The sequence below is a fragment of the Aotus nancymaae genome, unplaced genomic scaffold (assembly GCF_030222135.1).
Source record: "Aotus nancymaae isolate 86718 unplaced genomic scaffold, 86718_ANA_hifiasm-v0.15.2.pri h1tg000019l, whole genome shotgun sequence".
Lineage (NCBI taxonomy): Eukaryota > Metazoa > Chordata > Mammalia > Primates > Aotidae > Aotus > Aotus nancymaae.
Window position 1 is genome coordinate 7962361 of NW_026988431.1, and position 24451 is coordinate 7986811.

At 40.2% G+C, this 24451-nt stretch overlaps 1 protein-coding gene across 3 annotated transcripts in view; it reads left to right on the forward strand.

Moving 5' to 3' along the window:
• The first annotated feature begins 3232 nt into the window (after positions 1–3232).
• Positions 3233–24451, forward strand: part of NGLY1 (N-glycanase 1) — a 62757-nt gene continuing 41538 nt past the window's right edge. For 2 of the 3 annotated variants that reach the window (XM_012435560.3, XM_012435563.3), the window contains exons 1-3: positions 3233–3412; positions 17245–17359; positions 19434–19679. In XM_012435560.3, the coding sequence (XP_012290983.1) occupies positions 3282–3412; positions 17245–17359; positions 19434–19679 (492 nt within the window). In that variant the 5' untranslated portion in view covers positions 3233–3281. The remainder of the gene's footprint in view (positions 3413–17244; positions 17360–19433; positions 19680–24451) is intronic. The other variant, XM_012435561.3, reaches the window with a different exon arrangement.

Genomic DNA, 24451 nt, shown 5'->3' on the forward strand with positions numbered 1-24451 from the left:
GCTCAGGCCTGTAATCCCAGCACTTTGGGAGGCCGAGGCAGGTGGATCACGAGATCAAGAGATTGAGACCATCCTGGTCAACAAGGTGAAACCCCGTCTCTACTAAAAATAGAAAAATTAGCTGGGCACGGTGGCGCACGCCTGTAGTCCCAGCTACTCGGGAGGCTGAAGCAGGAGAATTGCTTGAACCCAGGAGGTGGAGGTTGCGGTGAGCCAAGATCACGCCATTGCACTTCAGCCTGAATAACAAGAGCAAAACTCCATCTCAAAAAAAAGAAAAAAAAATAGAAAAAAGAAAGAACCCTCTAAATTTTTCCCAGGATTGATTTGGTTATATTAAAAAATTAGCCTCCATAAAAACCATTAGCAAGGAGAGGGGCTGAAGTCTTTCAAGAATTTGTATAGTGATTCACTATCGTGTGACTATATTAAGTGATTAACCAACAACTATTCAGTACCTGCTGTTTGCAAAGCAGTCTGAGACAGATGGCACAAGAGACCTTTAATCTAATAGGGAAGATAAACTAATGATAACTTACAGAGAGAGAGATTTTAGTTGAGGAAACAAGTTATTGTGAAGAGAAAAACAAAAGTCATTTTGTTGCCCCACAAAAGTACCCTATGGCCATTCTATCTGTCAAGGGGAAGCCTGAGCTGACAGATTTCTACCCTTCACTTGACACCTCTACATTACCACCAGAGCATTTCTGCTTTGGTGTTTTGTATATAAACAATCTTCCTATGATTTTTTTTTTTTTTTTTTTGGTAGAGACAGGGTCTTGCCATGTTGCCCAGGCTGGTCTGAAACTCCTGGGCTCAAGTGATCCACATATCTTGGCCTCCCAAAGTATTGGGATTACAGGCATGAGCCACCCTGTCCAGCCCCTAAAATTTTATTTGAAAAAAAAGAGTTCTGTTGCTTTTTTTAAAAAGTCACAAATACTGTATAATATATAATATTCTCATATAATTAGTACAGGATAAATTAATGTATCAATGGAAAAAAGAAACCCAAATTAAGAGGAATAAAGTTTGTGATAGCTATACCCCCACACCCAAGCCCCCATTCCATTGTGCAGTTGAAAGAGACTAGATTTCCCAGACTCTCCATTTTTACCTTTTTATGTATTTGTTTTTTATTTTATTTTTTGTATATCTGGCCTTCCTGAAATGCCCCCTTTTATCTTGATGAGGCCTCATTCTTAGAAATGATATGGTAGAGAAAATGCTGTATGTCATTTCTATTTCTAGGCTCATGAGATTAAAAGTAGGTGTGACTGTTTTTGTGTGTGTGTCCACTTGTGCATTAACTAATTGCAGAAGTCTCTGAGGCTCTATAGCAGGAGTTAGTAAACTACAGCCTTCAGACCAAATCCAGCAGGCTACCTGGATTTGTAAATAAAGTTTCACTAGACCATAGCCATGCCCATTTATTTCAAGTATTGACTGTGGAGCTACAACGCAGAAGCAGAGTTAAATAGTTGAGACAGACCCTATGGCTCATAGAGCCTAAAACATTTACTATGTGGCCCTTTACAGAAAATGTTTTTGGCCCCTGTTCTATGGGATGGAAGGAGATCGGGTCCACTGACATTATGATTATGACACCTGCATTATTAAACAGTTATATGAGCCAGAAAGAAATTACTCTTGTGTTAAGCCACTGAAATTTTTAGTTGTAGAAGCTAGCAACATACTACTATCTGCTGAACACACTATTCTTGGAAGCTGGTCCAAAGAGCTAAATATTTATTTAAAATTGTATGTCTATCTGGCAGACGAATAGTCATTGAAGTGGATGGCATAGTTTAGGGTCTTGCTTGGAGATTCTGGAAAAAAATTTCAAGTCTTAAAAGCAAACAAATGAAACATCAAGAAATTTAAAAGAGATTACTCAGGAAAACCACTTACCTTTTTTTTTTTTTTTCCCGAGACGGAGTCTCACTCTGTCGCCAGGCTGCAGTGTCGTGGTGCCGTCTCGGCTCACAGCAACCTCAAACTCCTTGGTTCAAGCATTTCTCCTGCCTCAGCCTCCCAAGTAGCCGGGATTACAGGCACACGCAACCACGCCCAGCTAATTTTTGTATTTTTAGTAGAGACAGGGTTTCACCATGTCGGCCAGGATGGTCTCGATCTCCTGACCTCGTGATCCGCCCGCCTCGGCCTCCCAAAGTGCTGGAATTATAGGCCTGAGCCACCGCACCTGGCGCAAATCGCTTATCTTAAGAAATAAGTTCGAGAAAAATACTTGTTGAGGTTGGGAAGGAATTTCTGCAAAGAAGGAAGCCAGTGGTAAAGCACACTTTCAAGGACATGGTGGGGCAGAGACTGGATTAAAGTAATTAGAGATGCATCTTCTAAGAGGAATAAAAGACCTAGGATCTACCTAAAAAACAAGTCACAAAATAATAGTTACTCTTACAGTGTGGGATGCAAATTTTTATTCTCTTCCCTCCCCGCCCTCGACATTCTATTATGCATGTGTTTTACGCTGGTCACTACGGTGTGAACCGAATCCACAACCCATTATTATGTTGCAACTTATGCTTTAAAAACACACTTCTTTACAGAGGAATCATATGCTAGTTGAGCTGGGATTTTGATTTTCAGTCATTCTCAAAATTCTGAAAAGAATTCATGTAACAAACCCAGCCGTTTATAGCCATGATTTTGTTTTCGACGTCTGTTACTCCTTTCTTCTGGGATCTTTCATGCACATCTGTATAGAAAGGCCTGACAACCAGCGAAGGAGATGGCTCTACGGTCGTTTTACTTGTGGGGAAAGGAGGGAGGTATATGTGGTTTCTCCGCTTTAGTAGCTGGATCAGTTCGGCTGGCCCAGGGCGCAGAGGGATTCGGGTTTCTGAGAGGAACGTGCCAGCACCATTCGCCCGGTGCCTTTAGACAGAAGCCTGCCTCCCGTCCAGCCGAGCTCTTTGGTGCTGAGGACTAGAAAACGCCCTCCTCCCGGCCCACGCCCCTCAGGCCCGGCGCCCAGGCCCCGCCCCTCCTTGCGGAACCCCTCCCCAACCTGTACAACGAGGCACCAACCTCGGGTCGAAGGCCCCCGCCCCTGCCGCCCTAGGCCCCCACCCCTTCTGAACAGCCCCTCGCCCCTCCCCACCCGCCGAGATCCCCTGCTCCCGGCCTCGGCCCCCGCCCCTGCCGGCCAAGGACCCCGCCCCTCCTGGTGGCTGGCTGCGGTAGTCGCTGCGCGCTGAGGCGCCTGCTCAGTGTGGGACGCGAGCGCGAGGGGCGGCGACGGCCGCTGGCGCTCAAGCATGGCGGCGGCGGCGCTGGGCAGCTCCTCAGGCTCGGCGTCCCCGGCAGTGGCCGAGCTCTGCCAGAACACTCCGGAGACCTTTCTGGAGGCCTCCAAGCTGCTGCTCACCTATGCTGACAACATCCTCAGGTGCCGGGCAAGGGGGTCCGACGGCGGGTACCGGGGCAGGTGGGCCGCGGCGCCTGGTCGGCCAGGGACTGGGTGCGTCGGCCCGAGTCCCGGAGGGCACCGACGCCCGAACAGACCGGGACCTGGAGCGGTTTCTGCGCCTAACGTCCGAGCCCACCGGCCGGGGACCTTGGGACCTGGCCAGGTCCCATCCCCGCTCGGGAAGAGGAAGTTTCTTTGCAGTTGTGACTTGGCACCTGCAGTCTGGGTGCCGCGGGTGAACTGGAGCCCCGGAAGCGGGGCGGGGCGGAGGAGAGGTAGGAAGGCGTGTTTCAGACACTTCTCGTCGTGTAACGGCCTCAGATGTCAGGACACAACCGGTAACCGCGTGTCGTTCCCCTTGCGTGCATTTTTTCGAGCGGACTGGCTTACATTTCCACATGCTTATCAGAAGTTAGTCACTGACAAGGTGGTGTTTTCTTCCCATGCTGAGACTATCCTAGTACTAAAGCATAACGCTTCAGAAGTGGGTTTTTACATTTTTAATGTTTTTCTCTGTCCACTTTTGTTGATTGAAACATTAACTGTAGTACTTTGAAGTTACGGTTTTTATTTTAATACCTGGATTCTACATAACCCTTTCAAAATTCGTGGAGATAGTCGCCTTGGATGAGAGTAATTTGCTTCATTCTCCTGTGAGCAAAATTGCACTTCTAGAGGTCTAAGGGATCTTGTAGATTTTGGGAACTGGGAGGCAGGTTTGATTATTTATTCTAAATGAATACCCACCTCAACTCTTCAGATCAAATGATGTGTCTTAAGGAGGAGCATGATGTGGGGGGAGGGAAATGGAACTGAGGCTAAAGGACCGCCACTTGAGTTAGTGGTGTTACCTCATTTATCAGGTCACCGTGATTAATTAGGTTCTCTGTTCCCCTCAGCCCCTGGTATACATTAAGTGGTTGGTATATTGTCATGAAGTCTATGAGGAAATTCTTCTCAGTTTCAAGGTTATAGGTTTCATGTGACCCACTTTTTAGACATTGGTTACATGTGCAAAGTTTTTAAAATCCATGTCGGTAATAATGTTCATTTAGGTAATGGTAATGATTTTTAAAGCAAATTTCAGGGAAAATATTGAGTCTTTATTTTGTGGCAGATGCTATGAAGGATGCAGCATGTAGCCTATTCACAGCTGTGTAATTGTGACCTTTGTGGGGACAACCTTTGTGCTCTATAACACCTTTCTCAACTCACTTTTTTTACCCTTTGAGGCCTTACAGCTCTTCACAGTACAAGGATGCCAAAGAACTCCATAAATGAATTCACAGACTGGGTTATCCAGAGCTCATTAGCTGAGACTTACCACCTGGAAAGCCATCAAGCTATTTAAACCACACTATTCAGAAAAGAGAGGTGGCGTTGTCATGAAGACTCACTTCCACTTTAAATCCAGTGAAACCGAAAATGCTGAGGTTAAGTTATTTTGAGAAAGGAAACCGCTGCATGCAAATAATGACTTTTAGCATCATAATCGTCATTATGAATGTTTACTGAACTCCTAAAGGAAACTTGGCTTGCTGTCAGTTAATGTTATAGTCTTTACTAATGGCTTATATTTCTGATTTTTTTTTTTTTTGAGATGAAGTTTTGCTCTTGTTGCCCAGGCTGGAGTGCAGTGGGGTGATCTCGGCTCACTGCAACCTCTGCCTCCTGGGTTCAAGAGATTCTCCTGCCTCAGCCTCCTGAGCAGCTGGTATTACAGGCGCGTGCCACCCAGCTAATTTTTATATTTTTAGTAGAGACAGGGTTTCATCATGTTGGCCAGGCTGGTCTCAAACTCCTGACCTCAGGTGATCCACCCACCTTGGCCTTCCAAAGTGCAGGGATTACTGGTGTAAGCCACCACACCCAGCCATGTTTCTGATTTTTAAAGAGTTTTTATCTTAAAAGGGAATTAGGAATTTGGAACTGATATAATTGGAGATTGTATGAAAAACTGCCCTTTTAAGTTTGTCTTAGGTAATAGTGATAGGCAAAAGAAAGCAACTTGAGTTTCTAGATTCAAAGAGAAGCATAATGATTAGTTGGGCATGGTGGCACACACGTAATAATCTCAGCTGAGAGAAGCTGAGGCTAGAGGATTTCTTGAGTGCAGGAGTTCTAGGCTGCAGCCAGTTGTGTTCACAACACAGCCCGCCTGCCTGGTTGGCAAAGCAAGGCCCTGTCTCAAAAAAAGAGAAAAACATAATGAAAGAGTTTCATGTAGAGTAATAATGGGAGAAGACACAAGGCATTGATTCCAGTTACGAATCTTAGGGGTAATCATAACTGTAAATCCACTAATGGAATGGAGAAAAGTATTGTAGGCAGGAATGGACAGTTCTCGATGGCTGAACTGTAATGAGAGGAGACAAAATGATAAAACATAACTTCAGATTTCTTTTTTTTTTTTCAGTAGCATTTTTTTTATTGTACTTTAGATTCTGGGGTACGTGTGCAGATCATGCAAGATTGTTGCATAGGTACATTCATGGCAACGTGCTTTGCTGCCTCCATCCCCCCATCACCTATACCTGACATTTCTCCCCACGTTATCCCTCCTCTCCCTCCCTCCCATTGTCGCTCCCCTATTCTCCCCGATATGGACCCCAGTGTGTGATGCTCCCCTCTCCATGTCCATGTGTTCCCATTGTTCAACACCCGCCTATGAGTGAGAACATGTGGTGTTTGATTTTCTGTTCTTGTGTCAGTTTGCTGAGCATGATGGTTTCTAGTTCATCCATGTCCCTACAAAGGACACGAACTCATCGTTTTTGATGTCTGCCTAGTATTCCATGGTGTATATGTGACACATTTTCTTTGTCCAGTCTATCATTGATGGGTATTTGGGTTGGTTCCAGGTCTTTGCTATTGTAAACAGTGCTGTGATCAACATATGTGTACATGTGTCTTTATAAAAGAACGATTTGTAATCCTTTGGGTATATACCCAGTAATGGGATTGCTGGGTCAAATGGAATTTCTATTTCTAGGTCCTTGAGGAATCGCCACAGGGTTGTCTTGCACAATGGTTGAACTAATTTACACTCCCAACAACAGTGTAAATTGTTCCTATTTCTCCACATCCTCTCCAGCATCTGTTGTCTCCAGATTTTTTAACGATTGCCATTCTAAATGGCGTGAGATGATATCTTCAATGTGGTTTTGATTTGCATTTCTCTAATGACCAGTGATGATGAGCATTTTTTCATGTTTGTTGGCTTCATATATGTCTTCTTTTGAAAAGTGTCTGTTCATATCCTTTGCCCACTTTTGGATGGGTTTGTTTGTTTTTTTCTTGTAAATCTGTTTTAGTTCTTTGTAGATTCTGGATATTAGCCCTTTGTCAAATGAGTAGATTGCAAAAAATTTTTCCCATTCTGTTGGTTGCCAGTTCGCTCTAATGATTGTTTCTTTTGCTGTACAGAAGCTCCAAAGTTTAATTAGATCCCATTTGTCTATTTTGGCTTTTGTTGCCATTGCTTTTGGTGTTTTAGTCATGAAGTCCTTGCCTATGCCAATGTCCTGGAGGGTTTTGCCTAGGTTTTCTTTTAGGGTTTTTATGGTGTTAGGTCTTATATTTAAGTCATTAATCCATCTGGAGTTAATTTTAGTGTAAGGTGTCAGGAAGGGGTCCAGTTTCTGCTTTGTGCACATTGCTAGCCAATTTTCCCAACACCTTTTTTAAACAGGGGATCCTTTCCCCATTGCTTGTTTTTGTCAGGTTTGTCAAAGATTAGATGGTTGTAGATGTGTGGTGTTGTTCTTGAGGCCTCTGTTGTGTTCCTTTGGTCTGTGTCTCTGATTTGGTACCAGTATCATGTTGTTTTGATTACTCTTGCCTTGTAGTATAGTTTGAAGTACAGAAGCGTGATGCCTCCAGCTTTGTTCTTTTTGCTTAGGATTGTCTTGGCTATGTAGGCTCTTTTTTGGTTCCATATGAAGTTTAAAGTGTTGTTTTCCAGTTCTGTGATGAAGGTCATTGATAGTTTGATGGGGATAGCATTGAATGTATAAATTACTTTGGGCAGTATGGCCATTTTCACGATATTGATTCTTCTTAACCATGAGCATGGAATGTTTTTCCATCTGTTTGTGTCTTATATCCTTGAGCTGTGGTTTGTAGTTCTCCGTGAAGAGGTCATTTACCTCCTTTGCTAGTTGTATTCCTAGGTATTTTATTCCCCTTGTAGCAATTGTAAATGGGAGTTCGCTCTTGATTTTGCTCTCTGTTAGTCTGTTATTGGTGTATAGGAATGCTTGTGATTTCTGCACATTGATTTTGTATCCTGAGACTTTGCTGAAGTTGCTTATCAGCTTTAGAAGATTTGGGGCTGAGACGAGGGGGTTTTCTAAATATACAATCATGTCGTCTGCAAATAGAGACAATTTGACGTCCTCTTTTCCTAACTGAATGCCTTTTATTTCTTTTTCTTGCCTGATTGCCCTGACTAGAACTTCCAATACTATGTTGAATAAGAGTGGTAAGAGAGGGCATCCTTGTCTAGTGCCAGATTTTAAAGCAAATGCTTCCAGTTTTTGCCCGTTCAGTGTGATATTGGCAGTGGGTTTGTCGTTAATAGCTTTTATTATTTTGTGATATGTTCCATTGATACCTAGTTTATTGAGAGTTTTTAGAATAAAAGGCTGTTGAACTTTGTCAAAGGCCTTGTCTGCATCTATTGAGATAATCGTAGATTTTGTCTTTGGTTCTATTTATGTGCTGGATTACATTTATAGACTTGCATATGTTGAACCAGCCTTTCGTACCTGGGATAAAGCTTACTTGATCATGATGGACAAGCTTTTTGATGTGCTGTTGCAATCAGTTTGCCAGTGTTTTATTCAAGACTTTTGCATCTATGTTCATCATGGATACTGGCCTGAAGTTTTCTTTTACTGTTGAGTCTCGGCCCAGTTTTGGTGTCAGGATGATGTTGGTCTCATAAAATGAGTTGGGGACGATTCCCTCTTTTTGTATTGTTTGGAATAGTTTCAGAATGAATGGTACCTGCTCTTCTTTGTACATCTGGTATTATTCAGCTGTGAACCATCTGGACCTGGACTTTTTCTGGTTGGTAGGCTATTAATTGCTGCCTCAACTTCAGCGCTTGTTATTAGTCTGTTCAAGGTTTCAACTTCTTCCTGGTTTAGGCATGGGAGGGTGCAAGGGTCCAGGAATTTATCCATTTCTTTCAGGTTTACTGGTTTATGTGCATAGAGTTTTTTGTAGTAATCTCTGATGGTGGTTTGTATTTCTGTGGGATTGGTAGTGATTTCCCCTTTATAATTTTTTATTGTATCTATTTGATTCTTCTTTTTTTTTTTTTTATTAATCTGGCTAGCAGTCTATTTTGTTGATCATTTCAAAAAACCAGCTCCTGGATATATTGATTTTTTTTAAGGGTTTTTTTTGTGTCTCTATCTCCTTCATTTTTGCTCTGATCTTAGTTATTTCTTGTCTTCTGCTAGCTTTTGAGTTGTTTCGATCTTCGTCCACTAGCTCTTTCACTTTTGACGTTAGGGTGTCAATTTTAGATCTTTCCTTGCTTCTCATGTGGGCATTTATTGCTATACATTTCCCTCTAGACACTGCTTTGAATGTGTGCCATAGATTCTGGTACATTGTGTCGTCGTGTCATCATTCTCGTTGGTTTCAAAGAACATCTTTATTTCTGCCTTCATTTCATTGTTTATCCAGTTGACATTCAGGAGCCAGTAGTTCAGTTTCCATGAAGTTGTGCAGTTTTGAGTTAGTTTCTTAATCCTGAGATCTAATTTGATTGCACTGTGGTCTGAGAGAGTGTTTGTTATGATTTCCGTTCTTTTGCATTTGCTCGGGAGTGATTTACTTCCAATTATGTGATCAATTTTAGAATAAGTGTGATGTGGTGCTGAGAAGAATGTATATTCTGTGGGTTTTGGGTGGAGAGTTCTGTAGATGTGTATTAGGTCCACTTGTTCCAGTTCTGCATTCAAGTCCTGGATATCCTTGTTGATTTCCTGTCTCATTGATCTGTCTAATATTTACAGTGGAGTGTTAAAAGTCTCCCATTATTATTGTGCAGGAGTCTAAGTCTCTTTGGAGGTCATTAAGAACTTGCTTTATGTATCTGGGTGCTCCTGTATTGGGTGCATATATATTTAGGATAGTTAGCTCTTCTTATTGTATTCATCCTTTCACCATTATGTAATGCCCTTCTTTGTCTCTTTTGATCTTTGTTGGTTTAAAGTCCATTTTATCAGAGACTAGGATTGTAACCCCTGCTTTTTTTTGCTTTCCATTTGCTTGGTAGATCTTCTTCCATCCCTTTATTTTGAGTCTATGTGTGTCTTTGCATGTGAGATGAGTCTCCTGAATACAGCACACCAATGGGTTTTGACAGTTTACCCAGTTTGCCAGTCTGTGTCTTGATTGGGGCATTTACATTTAACGTTAATATTGTCATGTGTGAATTTGATCCTGCAATTTTGTTACTGGTTGTTTTGCCCATTGGTTGATGCAGTTTCCTCATTGCATTGTTGGTCTTTACCAATTGGTTTGTTTTTGCATTAGCTGGTACTGGATGTTTTTTTCTGCGTTTAGTGTTTCCTTCAGGATCTCTTGTAAGGCAGGTCTGGTGGTGACGAAATCTCTCAGTAATTGCTTGTCCATAAAGGATTTTATTTCTCCTTCACTTATGAAGCTTAGTTTGGCTGGATATAAAATTCTAGGTTGAAAGTTCTTTTCTTTAAAGATGTTGAATACTGGCCCCCACTCTCTTTTGGCTTGTAGGGTTTCTGCCGAGAGATCCACTGTGGATCTGATGGGCTTTCCTTTGTGGGTGACCCGACCTTTCTCTCTGGCTGCCCTTAGCATTTTTTCCTTCATTTCAACCCTGGTGAACCTGACAATTATGTGCCTTGGGGTTGCTCTTCTTGAGGAGTATCTTTGTGGTGTTCTTTGTATTTCCTGTATTTGAATGTTGACCTGCTTTGCTAGGTTGGGGGAAGTTCTCCTGAATAATATCCTGAAGAGTGTTTTCAAGCTTGGATTCATTTTCCTCATCCTCTTCAGGTACACCAATCAAGCATAGATTAAGTCTTTTCGCATAATCCCATATTTCTTGGAGGCTTTGTTCATTTCTTTTCACTCTTTTTTCTCTTTTCTTGCCTTCTCTTTTTATTTCATTGAGTTGATCTTCAATCTCTGATATCCTTTCTTCTGCTTGATCTATTCGGCTATTGAAACTTGTGTATGCTTCACGAAGTTCTCATGCTGTGTTTTTCAGCTCCATCAAGTCGTTTATATTCTTCTGTAGGCTGGTTTTTCTGATTAGCATTTCGTCTAATCTTTTTTCAAGGTTCTTAGTTTTTTTTGCATTGGGTTTGAACATATTCTTTTAGCTCAGAGAAGTTTGTTATTACCCATCTTCTGAAGCCTGCGTCTATAAGCTCATCAAAATCATTCTCTAATCTGGTTTCTTCCCTTGCTGGTGAGGCGTTGTGATCTCTCTGGGGAGGAGAGGCATTCTGGACTTTGATGTTTTCATCCTTTTTGCACTGGTTTCTTCCCATCTTCATGGCTTTATCTATCTTTGATCTTTGAAGTTGGTGATTTCGGGTGGGATCTCTGAGTGGGCGTCCTTTCTGTTAAAGTTGGGGTTATTTCTCCTATATGAGGCTTTTTTTTAAACGCAGGTGTCAGTGTGCTGCTTGAGACAGTCTGTCCGTTGTCTGCCTGTAGAGGCACTGCTGGGCTGCCTGGGTCTCAGCCGGGCTGCTGTTTGTTCTTTGCCTGGTTTCCGTTTATGCCGGCGGGACTAGCCCCACCTTCCCAATGGCGGGCTTTTTTCTCTCTGCCGAGCCTGCTGTTCCCGGATGGAGCTCTGTCTGATGTGTTAACTGCGAAACTCTCCGGGAAGAGGGATTCCATTTGCTGGATCTTGTGGGGGTGGGACTTGTCTGGCTGTATTCCCCTCCCCGCTTTCAACTTTCCCTTCTTCTGTGGGATGGGCAGTTACTTGTGATAAGCTTTCTCCGTGTTAGTCCAAGTCTCTGCCCTGGTCTGCGCTAAGGCACCGGTCCGGCTGGGGCTGCGAGCCTGGGCTGTTTCTGGGGTCTGCAACTCAGGGCGGTGCTCAGCCAGGCGTTTTCCTGGGCTATGTGCTGCCCAAGTCAGTGAAGCGCTGTATCTGAATCGGAGTACCAAGGAGGTGGAGCCCCCGATCCTCTGTGCCAGATACGCTTCCCAGGTGGGGCAGTGCCCCAACTTGCCTGGGCTCGCCCCATTTGGGCTGCTTTCACCGCCTTTTTTGGGGTTAATCCTGCTGATCAACCAGTCCCTTTGGAACGATCCTGGTACCTCGTTCGGAGGCGCGCTATCACTCTGGTTCTGTGTCTCACTCGCCAGGAGCTGCACTCCGGAGAAGCTCCCTTTCGGCCATCTTGGTCCCCTCTCCAAAACATGTAACTTCAGATTTCTAATCTAGGCTACTATTGTACCTGGAGAAATTGAGGGAGGATAGTTAATTGAGGTTTGGTGAGTTTGTAGGCAGCTCGTGTGGTAGATGTTATGTGAGCTTAATAATCAGACCAGTTGGTTCAATCCTAGTCAACTGTTTCCAAAGAGTATGATCATAGGCAATTTGTGTAAACTTTCTGGATTTCCGTTTTCTCGTTTGTAAAAGGGAAGACAAATACCTACATGATAGGATTGTTGCAAAACATAAAAATAAATAAGGGACCTAGCTCATAATATGTAGCTGCTGATGATATTATCTATTGTTATTGTTACTTAGTTTTGCATTTTATTATTTTTATTTTTGAGACGGAGTTTCGCTATTGTTGCCCAGACTGGAGTGCCATGGCGCAGTCTTGGCTCACTTCCGACTCCTGGGTTAAAGCGACTCTCTTGCCTTAGCCACCCGAGTAGCTGGATTACAGGCATGCGCCACCACGGCCAGCTAATTTTATATTTTTTATAGAGATAGGGTTTCTCAGTGCTGGTCAGGCTGGTCTCAAACTCCCGACCTCAGGTGATCTGCCCACCTTGGCCTCTCAGATTGCTGGGATTACAGGCATGGGCCACTGCACCTAGCTGATTTTGCATTTTAAACAAACTAGATGAGGTGTACAAGTTTCCCTTGTCACAACAGAGAATGGTAGTATTAGAGCCAGAGATGGTTCCCATATTTGAGACAGATAAATGTTTTTGAAAATTTTAGATGTGTCTTAGAATAACAGATTTTCAGAGGGACTAGAGATAAATTCTTAAATAACCCACAAACCAACTTTTGTGATTAGTAGTAAAAATACCAGATTATAGGATACATTCCTGTACTAAGTTTCCATTTCTGAGAAATGGAAAAGAAACCAGAAAAGAACTCTTCCTGGAATTTGTGCATTCGAAAGAGGAAGATGGCTAGTAAATGACCAGATATATCTAATTCTGTGTTTCTGAAATTCGAAAAATAGAGATGAACACTTAGGTTTTTCTTTCCTCTGACATGCTATTATTATTACCTTCTATTAACATAGTTTACAGTCTTAGAAATATGGTAGATTGTGACTCTTAAAGGGAAAAATATGACATTTTCCAGCCACCCATTTATAAAACCTAAGAATAATTGTCCGTGAGTTTAATTTGGTAAATAATGAAGGGGGTAAGATAACTAGGAAGACAACCAAAATATGTTCAAAGTGATGGTTGAGTGAGATATAGGAAATTTTACTGTTCTTTCAAGACCCCATGCATTCAACATCATCAACAACTCAAAAAAAATCCCAAGCAAATGTACTGCACAGTAATTGCTAACAAGCAAGACAAATATCACAGGTTGCAGAAATAGGTAATGGACAGTAAAAATAGGGGGGAAAACATAGCAAAGTGTTACAGCAAATTCATAGAGAGTTCTAGAGAGCAAAGTAAATAGAAGATCAAGTCACACTGAAGGTAATTCTTAGGGTTTCTTTAGATTCTGAAAGATAAGGAGTGTGGCAGTGAGCTCAAGGATAGTGGACACACTGGAATAATGCTGAGAAATTAAGAGTTTAAGAAAGTATTTCTGTGTTGCTTTTCCAAGGATAGGAAACAGGATATGACGGGTTTGAGGTCTAATGTCCCTACAGCCCTTTAAATCTTTGAGGGCTTCAGGGTCAGGCCTTTGGTATCAGTCTGTCCACAAAACCATGATAAGTTTACTCAACGTACTTAATAAGAAAAAGATAGAATCTGAAGAACTGGATAGGGCTGTCATTGCTTGACCCTGTTTGCAGTATACTTTTAGTGAGAAAAATAGATTAATGTGAGGTCCAGAGATAATACAAAAATAAAATTGCTCACTGGACATGGTGGCTCATGCCTGTAATCCCAGCACTTTGGGAGGCCAAGGTAGACGGATTGCTTGAGCTTAGGAGTTCGAGACCAGCCTGGGCAAGATGGCAAAACCCCATCTCTATAAAAAATAAAAAAATTAGCCAGGCGCGGTGGCAGACACCAGTAGTCCCAGCTACTTGGTGGGCAGAGGTGGGAGGATAGCTTGAGCCCATGATCACGCCACTGCATTCTAGCCTGGATGGCAAAGTGACACCCTGTCTCAAAAATAAAAAACAAACAAACAAAATGCTCACTAGAAACTAAAGGGGAAAATCTATACTGTATATCAATAGTTAAATGGAAACAACATATATCAGAATAACAAAGGCCAAAGTGGCTCCCATCTGTAATACCAGGGCTTTAGGACACCCCAAGTGGGAGGATTGCAAAAACTTACCATGGTTTTGTGGACAGACTGATACCAAAGGCCTGACCCTGAAGCCCTCAAAGATTTAGAGGGCTGTAGGGACATTAGACCTCAAACCCGTCATATCCTGTTTCTTATCCTTGGAGCTGTGATGGCGCCATTGCACTCCAGCTGGAGTGACAGAGCAAGACTTTGTTTTTTAAAAACAAAACAAAAACAAACTATATGAGAACAACTGATGTATATTTTATAAGAATAGAAAATCAGCTCAGAGAAAGACTGAGCATGTAGAGATCTGAAAGCTGTTGGGAAAAGAATAGATTAAAATAGCTCAAGCAGTTTTGAACCAGTAAGATATTATCATCCTGGTGGTACTGACATGTTTATCACCCTGTGAAATACATTGTCAGGAAAAGATGCCTCATTTGCCTAAAACTAGCTTTGATAAATGTAGGATTATTTTATAGTTCAGTTTTCTTAAGTGATAAGAAAGAGAGGTTCACTTGTAACTCAGTGTGGCATGGAAGCCAGGAATGCTGAACGTTCTGCAGTGCACAGGGAATCTCCACTGAATAAAGGCCCCACATGTTAGTGGTGCCGAGACTGAGAAACCCTGATCTAATACACAGAATAAAGAGTTGAGAATAAAATTTTCTTTGTGTTTCACAACCATTTTTGATTCTCATATTACATATAGTAAAGAACATGTTTTTGTTTTTAATTTCCAGTCCTTTATGGACCTATAACTTTTGTAAAATACACTGAAAATTTCATGGCAATATCAAATTGCTATATACTAAACATTCAGTTTCTATACTTCTTGTTTCATTTGTATGCCCTTGTAAACAAACAAACAAACAAAATCTGTATTTCTTGTGTATGGGTAGCAAATAATTTGTAGATAAGCACCAATCTGTGGAAATTTTGAATAGTATTCTTTAGAGCTTTTGTCACTGAATACTCTGTAATAAACTTCTATGATTTTTGAAATTAGGGAAAAGTTTAAAAATGTTCATTAGGTATTTATGACTCTTTGGCAATAGGCAGTTGACTGTTGAAAAATGCAAAATTTGTTAAAACTTATGCAATTAAAATACTTAGTTTTTGGTTTTGTTTTTATGTCAGACTACCTAGAGAACATGTGTGGATAAGAAGAGTTGATAAGTCATTTGCTAGCATTTTCCCACCCACCATGTCATACCCCAGGCAGATGTCTTCCTGTGGAAGTTCATCTTCCTATGGATCCCAGACACTGCCTCAGAATCCTTCTTAACATAGTGCTTAAAGAAGTCACTATCACTTTAAGGCAGTTGGTATCAGATATGAAACTTATCATCCTAAACTATGTTCTGAGGGTCTTTGAATATAATACTGTTTTTATCTTAACCTTACATTCTTTCAATGATTTTTTTTAAACAATCTTTCTCATTTATCAAGGAAATTAAAAATCTCAAATCAAAGCTTTTTGTGTGCTGATTACTTGTCCCAAGCATACTATTCAAAACCTTAATTATGGTAAAAGAAATTTATATCTTCCTTTTATTGCCATACTTTCTGTGTCAAGAATGTATCTTGGGCCAAGCACAGTGGCTCATGCCTGTAATACCAGCACTTTGGGAGGCCGAGGCAGGTGGATCACCTGAAGTCAGGAGTTTGAGACCAGCCTGGCCAACATGGTGAAACCTGGTCTCTACTAAAAAGATGCAAAAATTAGCTGGGCATGGTGCCCTGCCCCTAATCCCAGCTCCTTGGGAGGCTGACATGGGAGAATTGCTTGAACCCAGGAGCCGGAGGCTACAATGAGCTGAGATCATGCCACTGCACTCCAGTTTGGGTGACAGAGTGAGACCCTGTCTCTAAATAAATAAATAAATAATGTGTCTTAAACTAAAGCAGAACTCTTATGGTAAAAACAGTCATTGGTGTAGGGAAGAAAATCAAGTGACTGTAAAGGAATACCTAGGTCATGTTTGTTGAAAGTAAAGTCTTTGAAGAACTATGACCTGGTATTTTTTTTTTTTTTTTGAGACGGAGTCTTGCTCCATTACCCAGGCTGGATTGCAATGATGCATTCTCAGCTCATTGCAACCTCTGCCTCCTAGATTCAAGCAACTCTCCTGCCTGAGCCTCCCAAGTAGCTGGGACTACAGCCATGCACCACCTTGCCGAGCTAATTTTTTGTATTTTTATTAGAGACAGGGTTTCACTATGTTGGCCAGGCTGGTCTCGAACTCTTGACATCGTGATCCACCTACCTCAGCCTCCCAAACTGCTGGCATTACAGGCATGAGCCAGCACTCCCAGCCATGTCCTGTTCTTTGTTTTTGTTTTTGAGACGGAATCTTGCTCTGTCGCCAGGATGGAGTGCAGTGGTGCGATCTTGGCTCACTGCAACCTCCATCTCCCAGGTTCAAGTGATTCCCCTGCTTCAGTCTCCTGAGTTGCTGGGACTACAAGTGTGTGCCACCACACCCGCTAATTTTTTGTATTTTAGTAGAGACGGGGTTTCACTATGGCCAGGATGGTCTCCATCTCTTGACCTTGTCATCTGTCTGCCTTGGCCTCCCAAAGTGCTGGAATTACAGGCATGAGCCACCACGTCTGGCCAACCTGTTTTTATATAGCTTTTTAGTTTCTTTTGTTTATTTCCTGAATATTTGTTAACCACTGTCTATGTGCTAGGCATCATTCTATATGATGAGGATTCATCACAACAAAACAGATAAAATTTTTTGCCCCTGTTCAGAGCTTACGTGGATTTTTTTTTTTTTTTTAAACAAACTAAAAGACTCATAAAGGTGTCTAGCCTTAACAGCACAGAATTAAGATGTCACATGGATTTTCCTTATGGTAGCATTAATATTATGAGGTGTGAAATTACTAGATGTGTACTGAAGAGTCACAAAATTGTGAGGTGTTTCTAGATGTGTTCTGAAGAGTCACAAAATTGAACTACTTTTCCAGACTGCTTCCTGTTTTTTGAAGTTGGAGTCTATGCTACCATGTATGGATGTAGTCAGAATAAAATATTTAAAGGAATACAAAAACACTATGAAAAATATAAATCATTATATTTGTTTTTTGTCAGAAACCCTAATGATGAAAAATACAGATCCATCCGGATTGGAAACACAGCTTTTTCTACTAGACTCTTGCCTGTCAGAGGAGCTGTTGAATGTTTATTTGAAATGGGCTTTGAAGAGGTAAGTATGTTCAAGGATTTCCACTCCCCTCTTCATGCACAAAGTAGTCATTATCATGTTGGTGAATAATTGAATAAGATAATGTTTTTTAATTAATTCATCATTTTAGGAATCTATAGAAATAGTTATTCCTTCACCAATTGGACATTTTAAAAATCACAGTCAGTATAGTTTAAAATTTACAAAGGATTCGGATGGAATTGACTTTCATGTCATTGAGTAATGTCTTGCTCTGTTGATTCCTATAGGTCTACCATTATCAGCGAAATACAGTAATATTGTCAGTTGTGAAGTTTCATTTAAATACTCATGATCTGCACGTCTGTGTGCTGCATGCTATAGCAACTTTTTTTTTTTTTTGAGACTGAGTCTCACTGTTGCCCAGGCTAGAGTGTAGTGGCATGATCTCAGCTCACTGCAACCTCCACCTCCTGGGTTCAAGCGATTCTCCTGCCTCAGCCTCCCTATTAGCTGGGATTACAGTTGCCCACCCTCACGTCTGGCTAATTTTTGTATTTTTGGTAAAGACAGGGTTTCACCATGTTGGCCAGGCTGATTTTGAACTCCTGACCTCGTGATCCACCTGCCTCGCCCTCCCAAAGCGCTGGGATTACAGGCGTGAGCACTGGGCTGCAACTTTTTATCTCATTTCTCGTTGGAGAAATTACTGTTTTAACATTGTTTCTTCTCAGTACCTGGAAATTTGATCAAATACATGGTCATTTCACCTTTTTTCTTGTGTTATAATTTACTGACTGTTTTACATTATAGAATTTGTTGTAGCATTTTATTTTAAAGCATTCTTAGCATATTATAATTTTATTTAAATGAATCACTACTCAAAGATATGATTTTTATTTGTTTTGTTTGGATGACCTTCCTGTTACTGTTAACTATCCATGGTTTTGGATTGACTATCAGGGTGTACTTTTTGTTATCTTGGGAAAAATTAGTGAACCCTATACGGGGTGTGCTTTTTGTTATCTTGGGAAAAATTAGTGAACCCCCATTCTTTAAAGACTCAGATTAAGGCCAGGCACGGTGGCTCACACCTGTAATCCCAGCACTTTGGGAGACCGAGGCAGGTGGATTACAAGGTCAGGAGTTCGAGACTAGCCTGACCAACATGGTGGAACCCTGTCTCTGAGGGAAAAAAAAAAGACTCAGATTAAGAAGATTCAAAGGTCGTTATTTAACTTCTTTTTCTTTCTTTTTTATTTCTTTGAGATGGGGTCTCACTCTGTCGCCAGGCTGGAGTGCAGTGGTGCCATCTCAGCTACCTGCAACCTCCACCTCCCAGGTTCAAATGATTCTCCTGCCTTAGCTTCCCAAGTAGCTGGGACTACAGGCATGCGCCATCACACCCAGCTAATTTTTGTGTTTTTAGTAGAAATGGGGTTTCACCATGTTGGCCAGGATGATCTCAATTTCTTGACCTCGTGATCCACCCCCTTCGGCCTCTGAAAGTGCTAGAATTACAGGTATGAGCTACTGCGCCCGGCCATTATTTAACTTCTTGTTGGTTTTATGTGACCCTGGATTCTTTTGTGTGGCTGTATCTCTACTTATTATTTCATAGGGAATTTCATAGAGAATAGTAGTATCATATACTATTGCAGAGAGATTAGGAATATGCATTTTTGCAACTCTTAGGAGGCCTTCTGACTTACTGTTCCTAGAAGATCAAATATTTTTTCTTGAAGGTCCTTTAAACCCCATTAAATAGGCTAAGGATTAAATTCTAAAAAGGAAATATATTTTCTTAATTTTCTGGTTTATGTTGAGGCATTATTTACCTTAGACTGTATTTTAAAAGTACCATAATGGTAAGAAAACAGTATGATTGTAGAAATATGCATATACTATTGGCTTCATTATACCCTTCTCTGTGTGTGTCTCTCTCTCTTTCTCTCTCTCTCTCTCTCCCCCTCCCTCTCCCTGTCTCCCTCTCTCTCTTCCTCTTCCTCTCCCCCTCCCCCACCGTGTGTGTGTGTGTGTGTGTGTGTGTGTGTGTACACACAAAAGAATGACTGCATAAAGCAAAGGTTCACATTTTTTTCTTTCTAAATTCCAGGGAGAAACACATCTCATTTTTCCCAAAAAAGCTTCAGTGGAGCAGCTGCAAAAAATTCGTGACCTGATTGCCATAGAGAGAAGTAGCAGATTGGATGGCTCAAGTAAGACCCACAAAGTAGAGTCACCTCCACAACCTGCAGCCAGTAGCCAGCTTCCTACAACACCATCTTCAAATCCCAGTGGGTTAAACCAGCACATAAGGAACCGTCAAGGGCAGTCATCAAATCCACCATCTGCTTCAACGGTAATGTTAGAATTAAACCTTCTTTAACTGTTTATTTCAAAGTGTTGAAACAGCAAAAGCTTTGGAATGTGTTATGATTTATTCCTGAATTTATGCCCCATATTTTATTCTTGGTTCTTATAACTCTAACACATGCAGATTTCTTCAGCTCTTTAAAAAACTGTCAAATTTTTAGCAAAAGGAGGAAAAATGGCTGTCTTTTATTTACATTTTTAAATTTTAGTTTGTGGCTTATTGCTTCTGAGGCCACTTGAGTTATGTTTAATTAGTCATTTATGAATGAATTGTTGCCTTGGTACTTACATCAGTTATGCAGATTAGCATATATCTTTAACCTAAAACAAACAATGGACTTTTTGAACAGGTGTGTATGTATGGCCATCAAATTAGTAAATTTTCTCTACTGCATTAATACTTCTGATCTAAATTATACCTGCTGCCATTCACTGTGGGGTTATTATTTCCAGGAGCACAACCATTATCAATACCTTACTTCAATTAAAACAAGTCAGCTTTTTTAGGTTTAAGGTAATTAAGAGTGGATTAATTTACTGATAGTGGATGCTAGCAAATTAGTGAAATTTTGTTATTGGTATACACCATATATACTTGTAAAGAACTAAAATCAAACTTACAGGCATTCTTGGTAAACCTAAACGATTCCATTTGATAGAAAATTATCCTGTTTACAAAAATCCCTTTTGACCAAGGTCCTTATGTATTCTCCTAAATTTTTACTGTCAGAAAAATTATTGTGATATTTCTGTAAGTCTAAGAAGCACCTCAATGGATCATGCCCCTCCCTGAGATCATGTGCATTCCATTTTGAATACCTTAGGTCTTTATCAGTTTTCCAGTTAAGGTTGGTGCAATTACAGAAGCTCACGTAACATCTTTCTTGGTGTTTAATACCTTTTCTTAGAAGTTTTCCAATTACTTTGTTAGAATATATTTTTTACGATTTCCTACCTTATCTTTTTAATTGCAGTTTTACAGTTTAAAATGCACTTAGCTAACCAATCTGCAAAAATCCTTGCAAACATTTTATTTTACAAAATATCTCTTTCCTGGGCTAAGTAAGTATTTTGTTAGTGTTCTGGCTCAGGAAATCCATTCACATTTTCTAAATCTTCTTTAAACTGGTTTTTTTTTTTTTTTTTTGAGACAGAGCCTCATTCTATCCAGACTATATTATAGTGGCACGATCTCTCCTCACTGTAACCTCTGCCTCCTGGGTTCAAGTGGCTCTTGTACCTCAAGCCTCCTGAGTTGCTGGAACTACAGGCACACACCATCACTCCGGGCTAATTTTTGCTTTTGTTGTTGTTGTCGTTTTGAGATAGAGTTTTGCTCTTGTTGCCCAAACTAGAGTGCAATGGCTCCATCTTGGCTCACTGCAACCTCCGCCTCCTGGTTTTAAGACATTCTCCAGCCTCTGCCTCCTGAGTAGCTGGGATCACAGGTGTCTGCCTCCATGCCCAGCTAATTTTTTGTATTTTTAGTAGACATGGACTTTTCTCCTTGTTGGCCAGGCTGGTCTCAAACTCCTGACCTCAAGTGATCCACTCTAATACATGCAGATTTCTTCAGCTCTTTAAAAAATTGTCAAATTTTTAGCAAAAGGAGGAAAAATGGCTGTCTTTTATTTATATTTTTAAATTTTAGTTTGTGGCTTATTGCTTCTGAGGCCACTTGAGTTTTGTTTAATTAGTCATTTATGAATGAATTGTTGCCTTGGTACTTACATCAGTTACTGCAACCACCCTCCTTGGCCTTCCCAAACTGCTGGGATTACAGGCATGAGCCACCACGCCCAGCCCTATTGTTAGTTCTTAACCTTACAATTCAGATATAGTTCAGAGTCTTTAAAATCCTGTCAGTCACCAGAAAGCCTCTAGACACTACACTAAAAACAGAATGTCATTCTGTTGCCAAAACACGTTCTAGTGTAGAGGAAAGTAAACTTTCTCAAAGATGTATGCTATTAATAGGCTAGTATATATCATTCTTACTACTCTAGTCCTTCAGACAAAGTATCTTCTGTATTTCTTAAAGAAGTTGAGAGAAATTAGAATTAATGTTGTTTTTCTTAGACAACTCTTGGTTATTCATGGATCACTGGAATATACGTATTTTTTTGAAGTATTTTGTTAATTATGCTTTTAACATCATTAGTTGCTATGCTACAGAGTTTGACAATTTTCTTCTACCCTGCCCATTTTAAGTGGGGTTACTGAGAATTAAAATGTACCAAAGTCAGGGAGCAAGAGAGATATTTTTAAAAGCATTTAACCTGTGTATAAACTAGATGAATCCTAGCGAATTTATAACTGTTTTTTTTGTTGTTGTTGATAAAACTATATCGAGTAAAATGTTGATGTATGAGTCCAGATTGTAGTCACTGATGTTGACATTTGCCATTAAGCTTTTCTTTCTTTCTTTTTCTATTTTTTGTTTTTTGAGATGGAGTCTCACTCTGTTGTCCAGACTGGAGTACAGTGGTGTGATCTCAGCTCATTGCAACCTCTGCCCCACCTGGGTTCAAGTGATTCTTCTGCCTCAACCTCCTGAGTCGCTGGAATTACAGGCATCTGCCACCACGCCCAGCTAATTTTTGTATTTTTAGTAGAGATAGGGTTTCACCATCTTGGCCAGGCTGATCTTGAACTCCTGACCTCATGATCCACCCACCTCAGCCTCCCAAAGTGCTGGGATTATAGGCATGAGCCACTGCACCCGACCAGTAAGTTTTTCTTTTAAGATACAAAGCACTGGAATATATTGATACTCAAAAAATGGTGATAATGGTGGTAATTGTTAGAAACTTAATTTTGCTACTTTCCCTGGGCATTTTATGTTAATAGAATTATATAATATGTAATCTTTTCTTTCTGGCTTTTATTTTGTGTAACAGTTTTGAGGTTCTTCATATTGTAGGATATTTCAGTATTTTGTTCATTTTTATTGCTGAATAATATTCCATTTTAAGGATATGCCACATATTGTTTCCATTCTTCAGTTGATGGACATTTGGGTTGTTTCCCATGTTTGCCTATTATGAATAATGCTGCTGTGAACATTCACATACAAATTTTGTGTAGACATATGTTTTTATTTCTCTTGAGTAGATTCCTAGGAGTGGAACCACTGGGTTGTATGGTAAGTTTATATTTATGTTTTTAAGAAATTACCAAGCTGTTTTCCAAAATTGTACCATTTTACTTTCTCATCAGAAATACGTGAGGCTTCGAATTTCTCAGTATCCTCACCAACTATGGTCACTATCTTTAGTATACCTGTTTTAGTGGTTAAGTAGTGTTTCATTTGGTTTTTAATATGCATTTCCCTAATGACCAAATTGATTTTGAAATTTGCTGGTTGTACATACTAAGTGTTTAGTGTTCCTAATGGAAATAACTTTCTGATAATCCTTTTTTTATATACCCTTTGCCTTCCAAAAGCATTCAAAACAGCAAGGACAATTTTTCAATGACATGGTACCTAAGAATGTTAGAAGCATTATGTTTCCAGCTTCACAACTTTATCTAGGTTGAAAATGTGATTCTGAAGCATGATATGCTTGAAGTATACATTCAGTACTTTTTACTCAGCTAATCTAAATGTATGCTTTTATTTAGCACATGACTACTTTGAGTATGTATATGAAATTGTTAGGAACTTTTCATCAACTCTTTATCACTCTAGAAATTACTACCAGTTTATATATGGGTATGTGTTTATTTGAACCAATTATCGTAATTTGTGATTATTTTGTTGAAATTATAAAAGTCATATTATTAGATAATGTTAAATAATAAAATGAGCTGGTTGACTTTAAAACTAATTTTCTCTCATAAACCAACAATAAGGCAACCTCTTAGTCTAAATCTATCTGTGAGCTTTATAAGAGAAGAAAGCTATTTGAATGTAAGATTTAAACATCCAGTTTCTTCTTCATGAACCTATCACTCTTGTTTTGAGATGAATTTTCGCTCTTGTTGCCCAGGCTGGAGTGCAATGGCCTTATCTCAGCTCACCACAACCTCCGCCTCCTGGGTTCAAGCGATTCTTCTGCCTAAGTAGCTCGGATTACAGACATGCACCACTATGCCTGGCTAATTTTTTGTATTTTTAGTAGAAACGGGATTTCTTCACGTTGGTCAGGCTGATCTCAAACTCCCAACCTCAGGTGATCCTCCCGCCTCAGCCTCCCAAAGTGCTGGGATTACAGGCGTGAGCCACCTCACCTGGTGATCCTATCACTCTTAAAGGTTAACTAATACCTACATGCCTTTTGATAGAGGATTACATTGCATCCTTATATCAGCATACTTAGCATCTGTTAAAAATGAAGATGTGGTCTGTTTTGACATGAAGAACATTATTATATGGAAAAAAAGGTAAACTGAGAATTCCAAAATTAAACAACATATGTTGTATGTATATGTGTAATATTTTGATTATTTATTATTAGAACCATATACACATATATATATGTTCATGTTTTTAAAGGTTTAGAAAGCCGTACACAGACATCTTAACCATAATGTACTCTAAGTGATGAAATTATGGATGCTTTCATATTATTTATACTATTCAATATTTTCTGCAGTGTTTTCTGCAACAACATGTATTACTTTTATAAATAGAAAAATTTTTCTTTAAAGAAATAAGTTTATTGAATTCACAAGTTGATTAAAACATATTTAAAATAACAGAACTTTTATGTCTAAAAACAGGTTCTAAATTTTAAAGCCTCAGAATAAAGCATT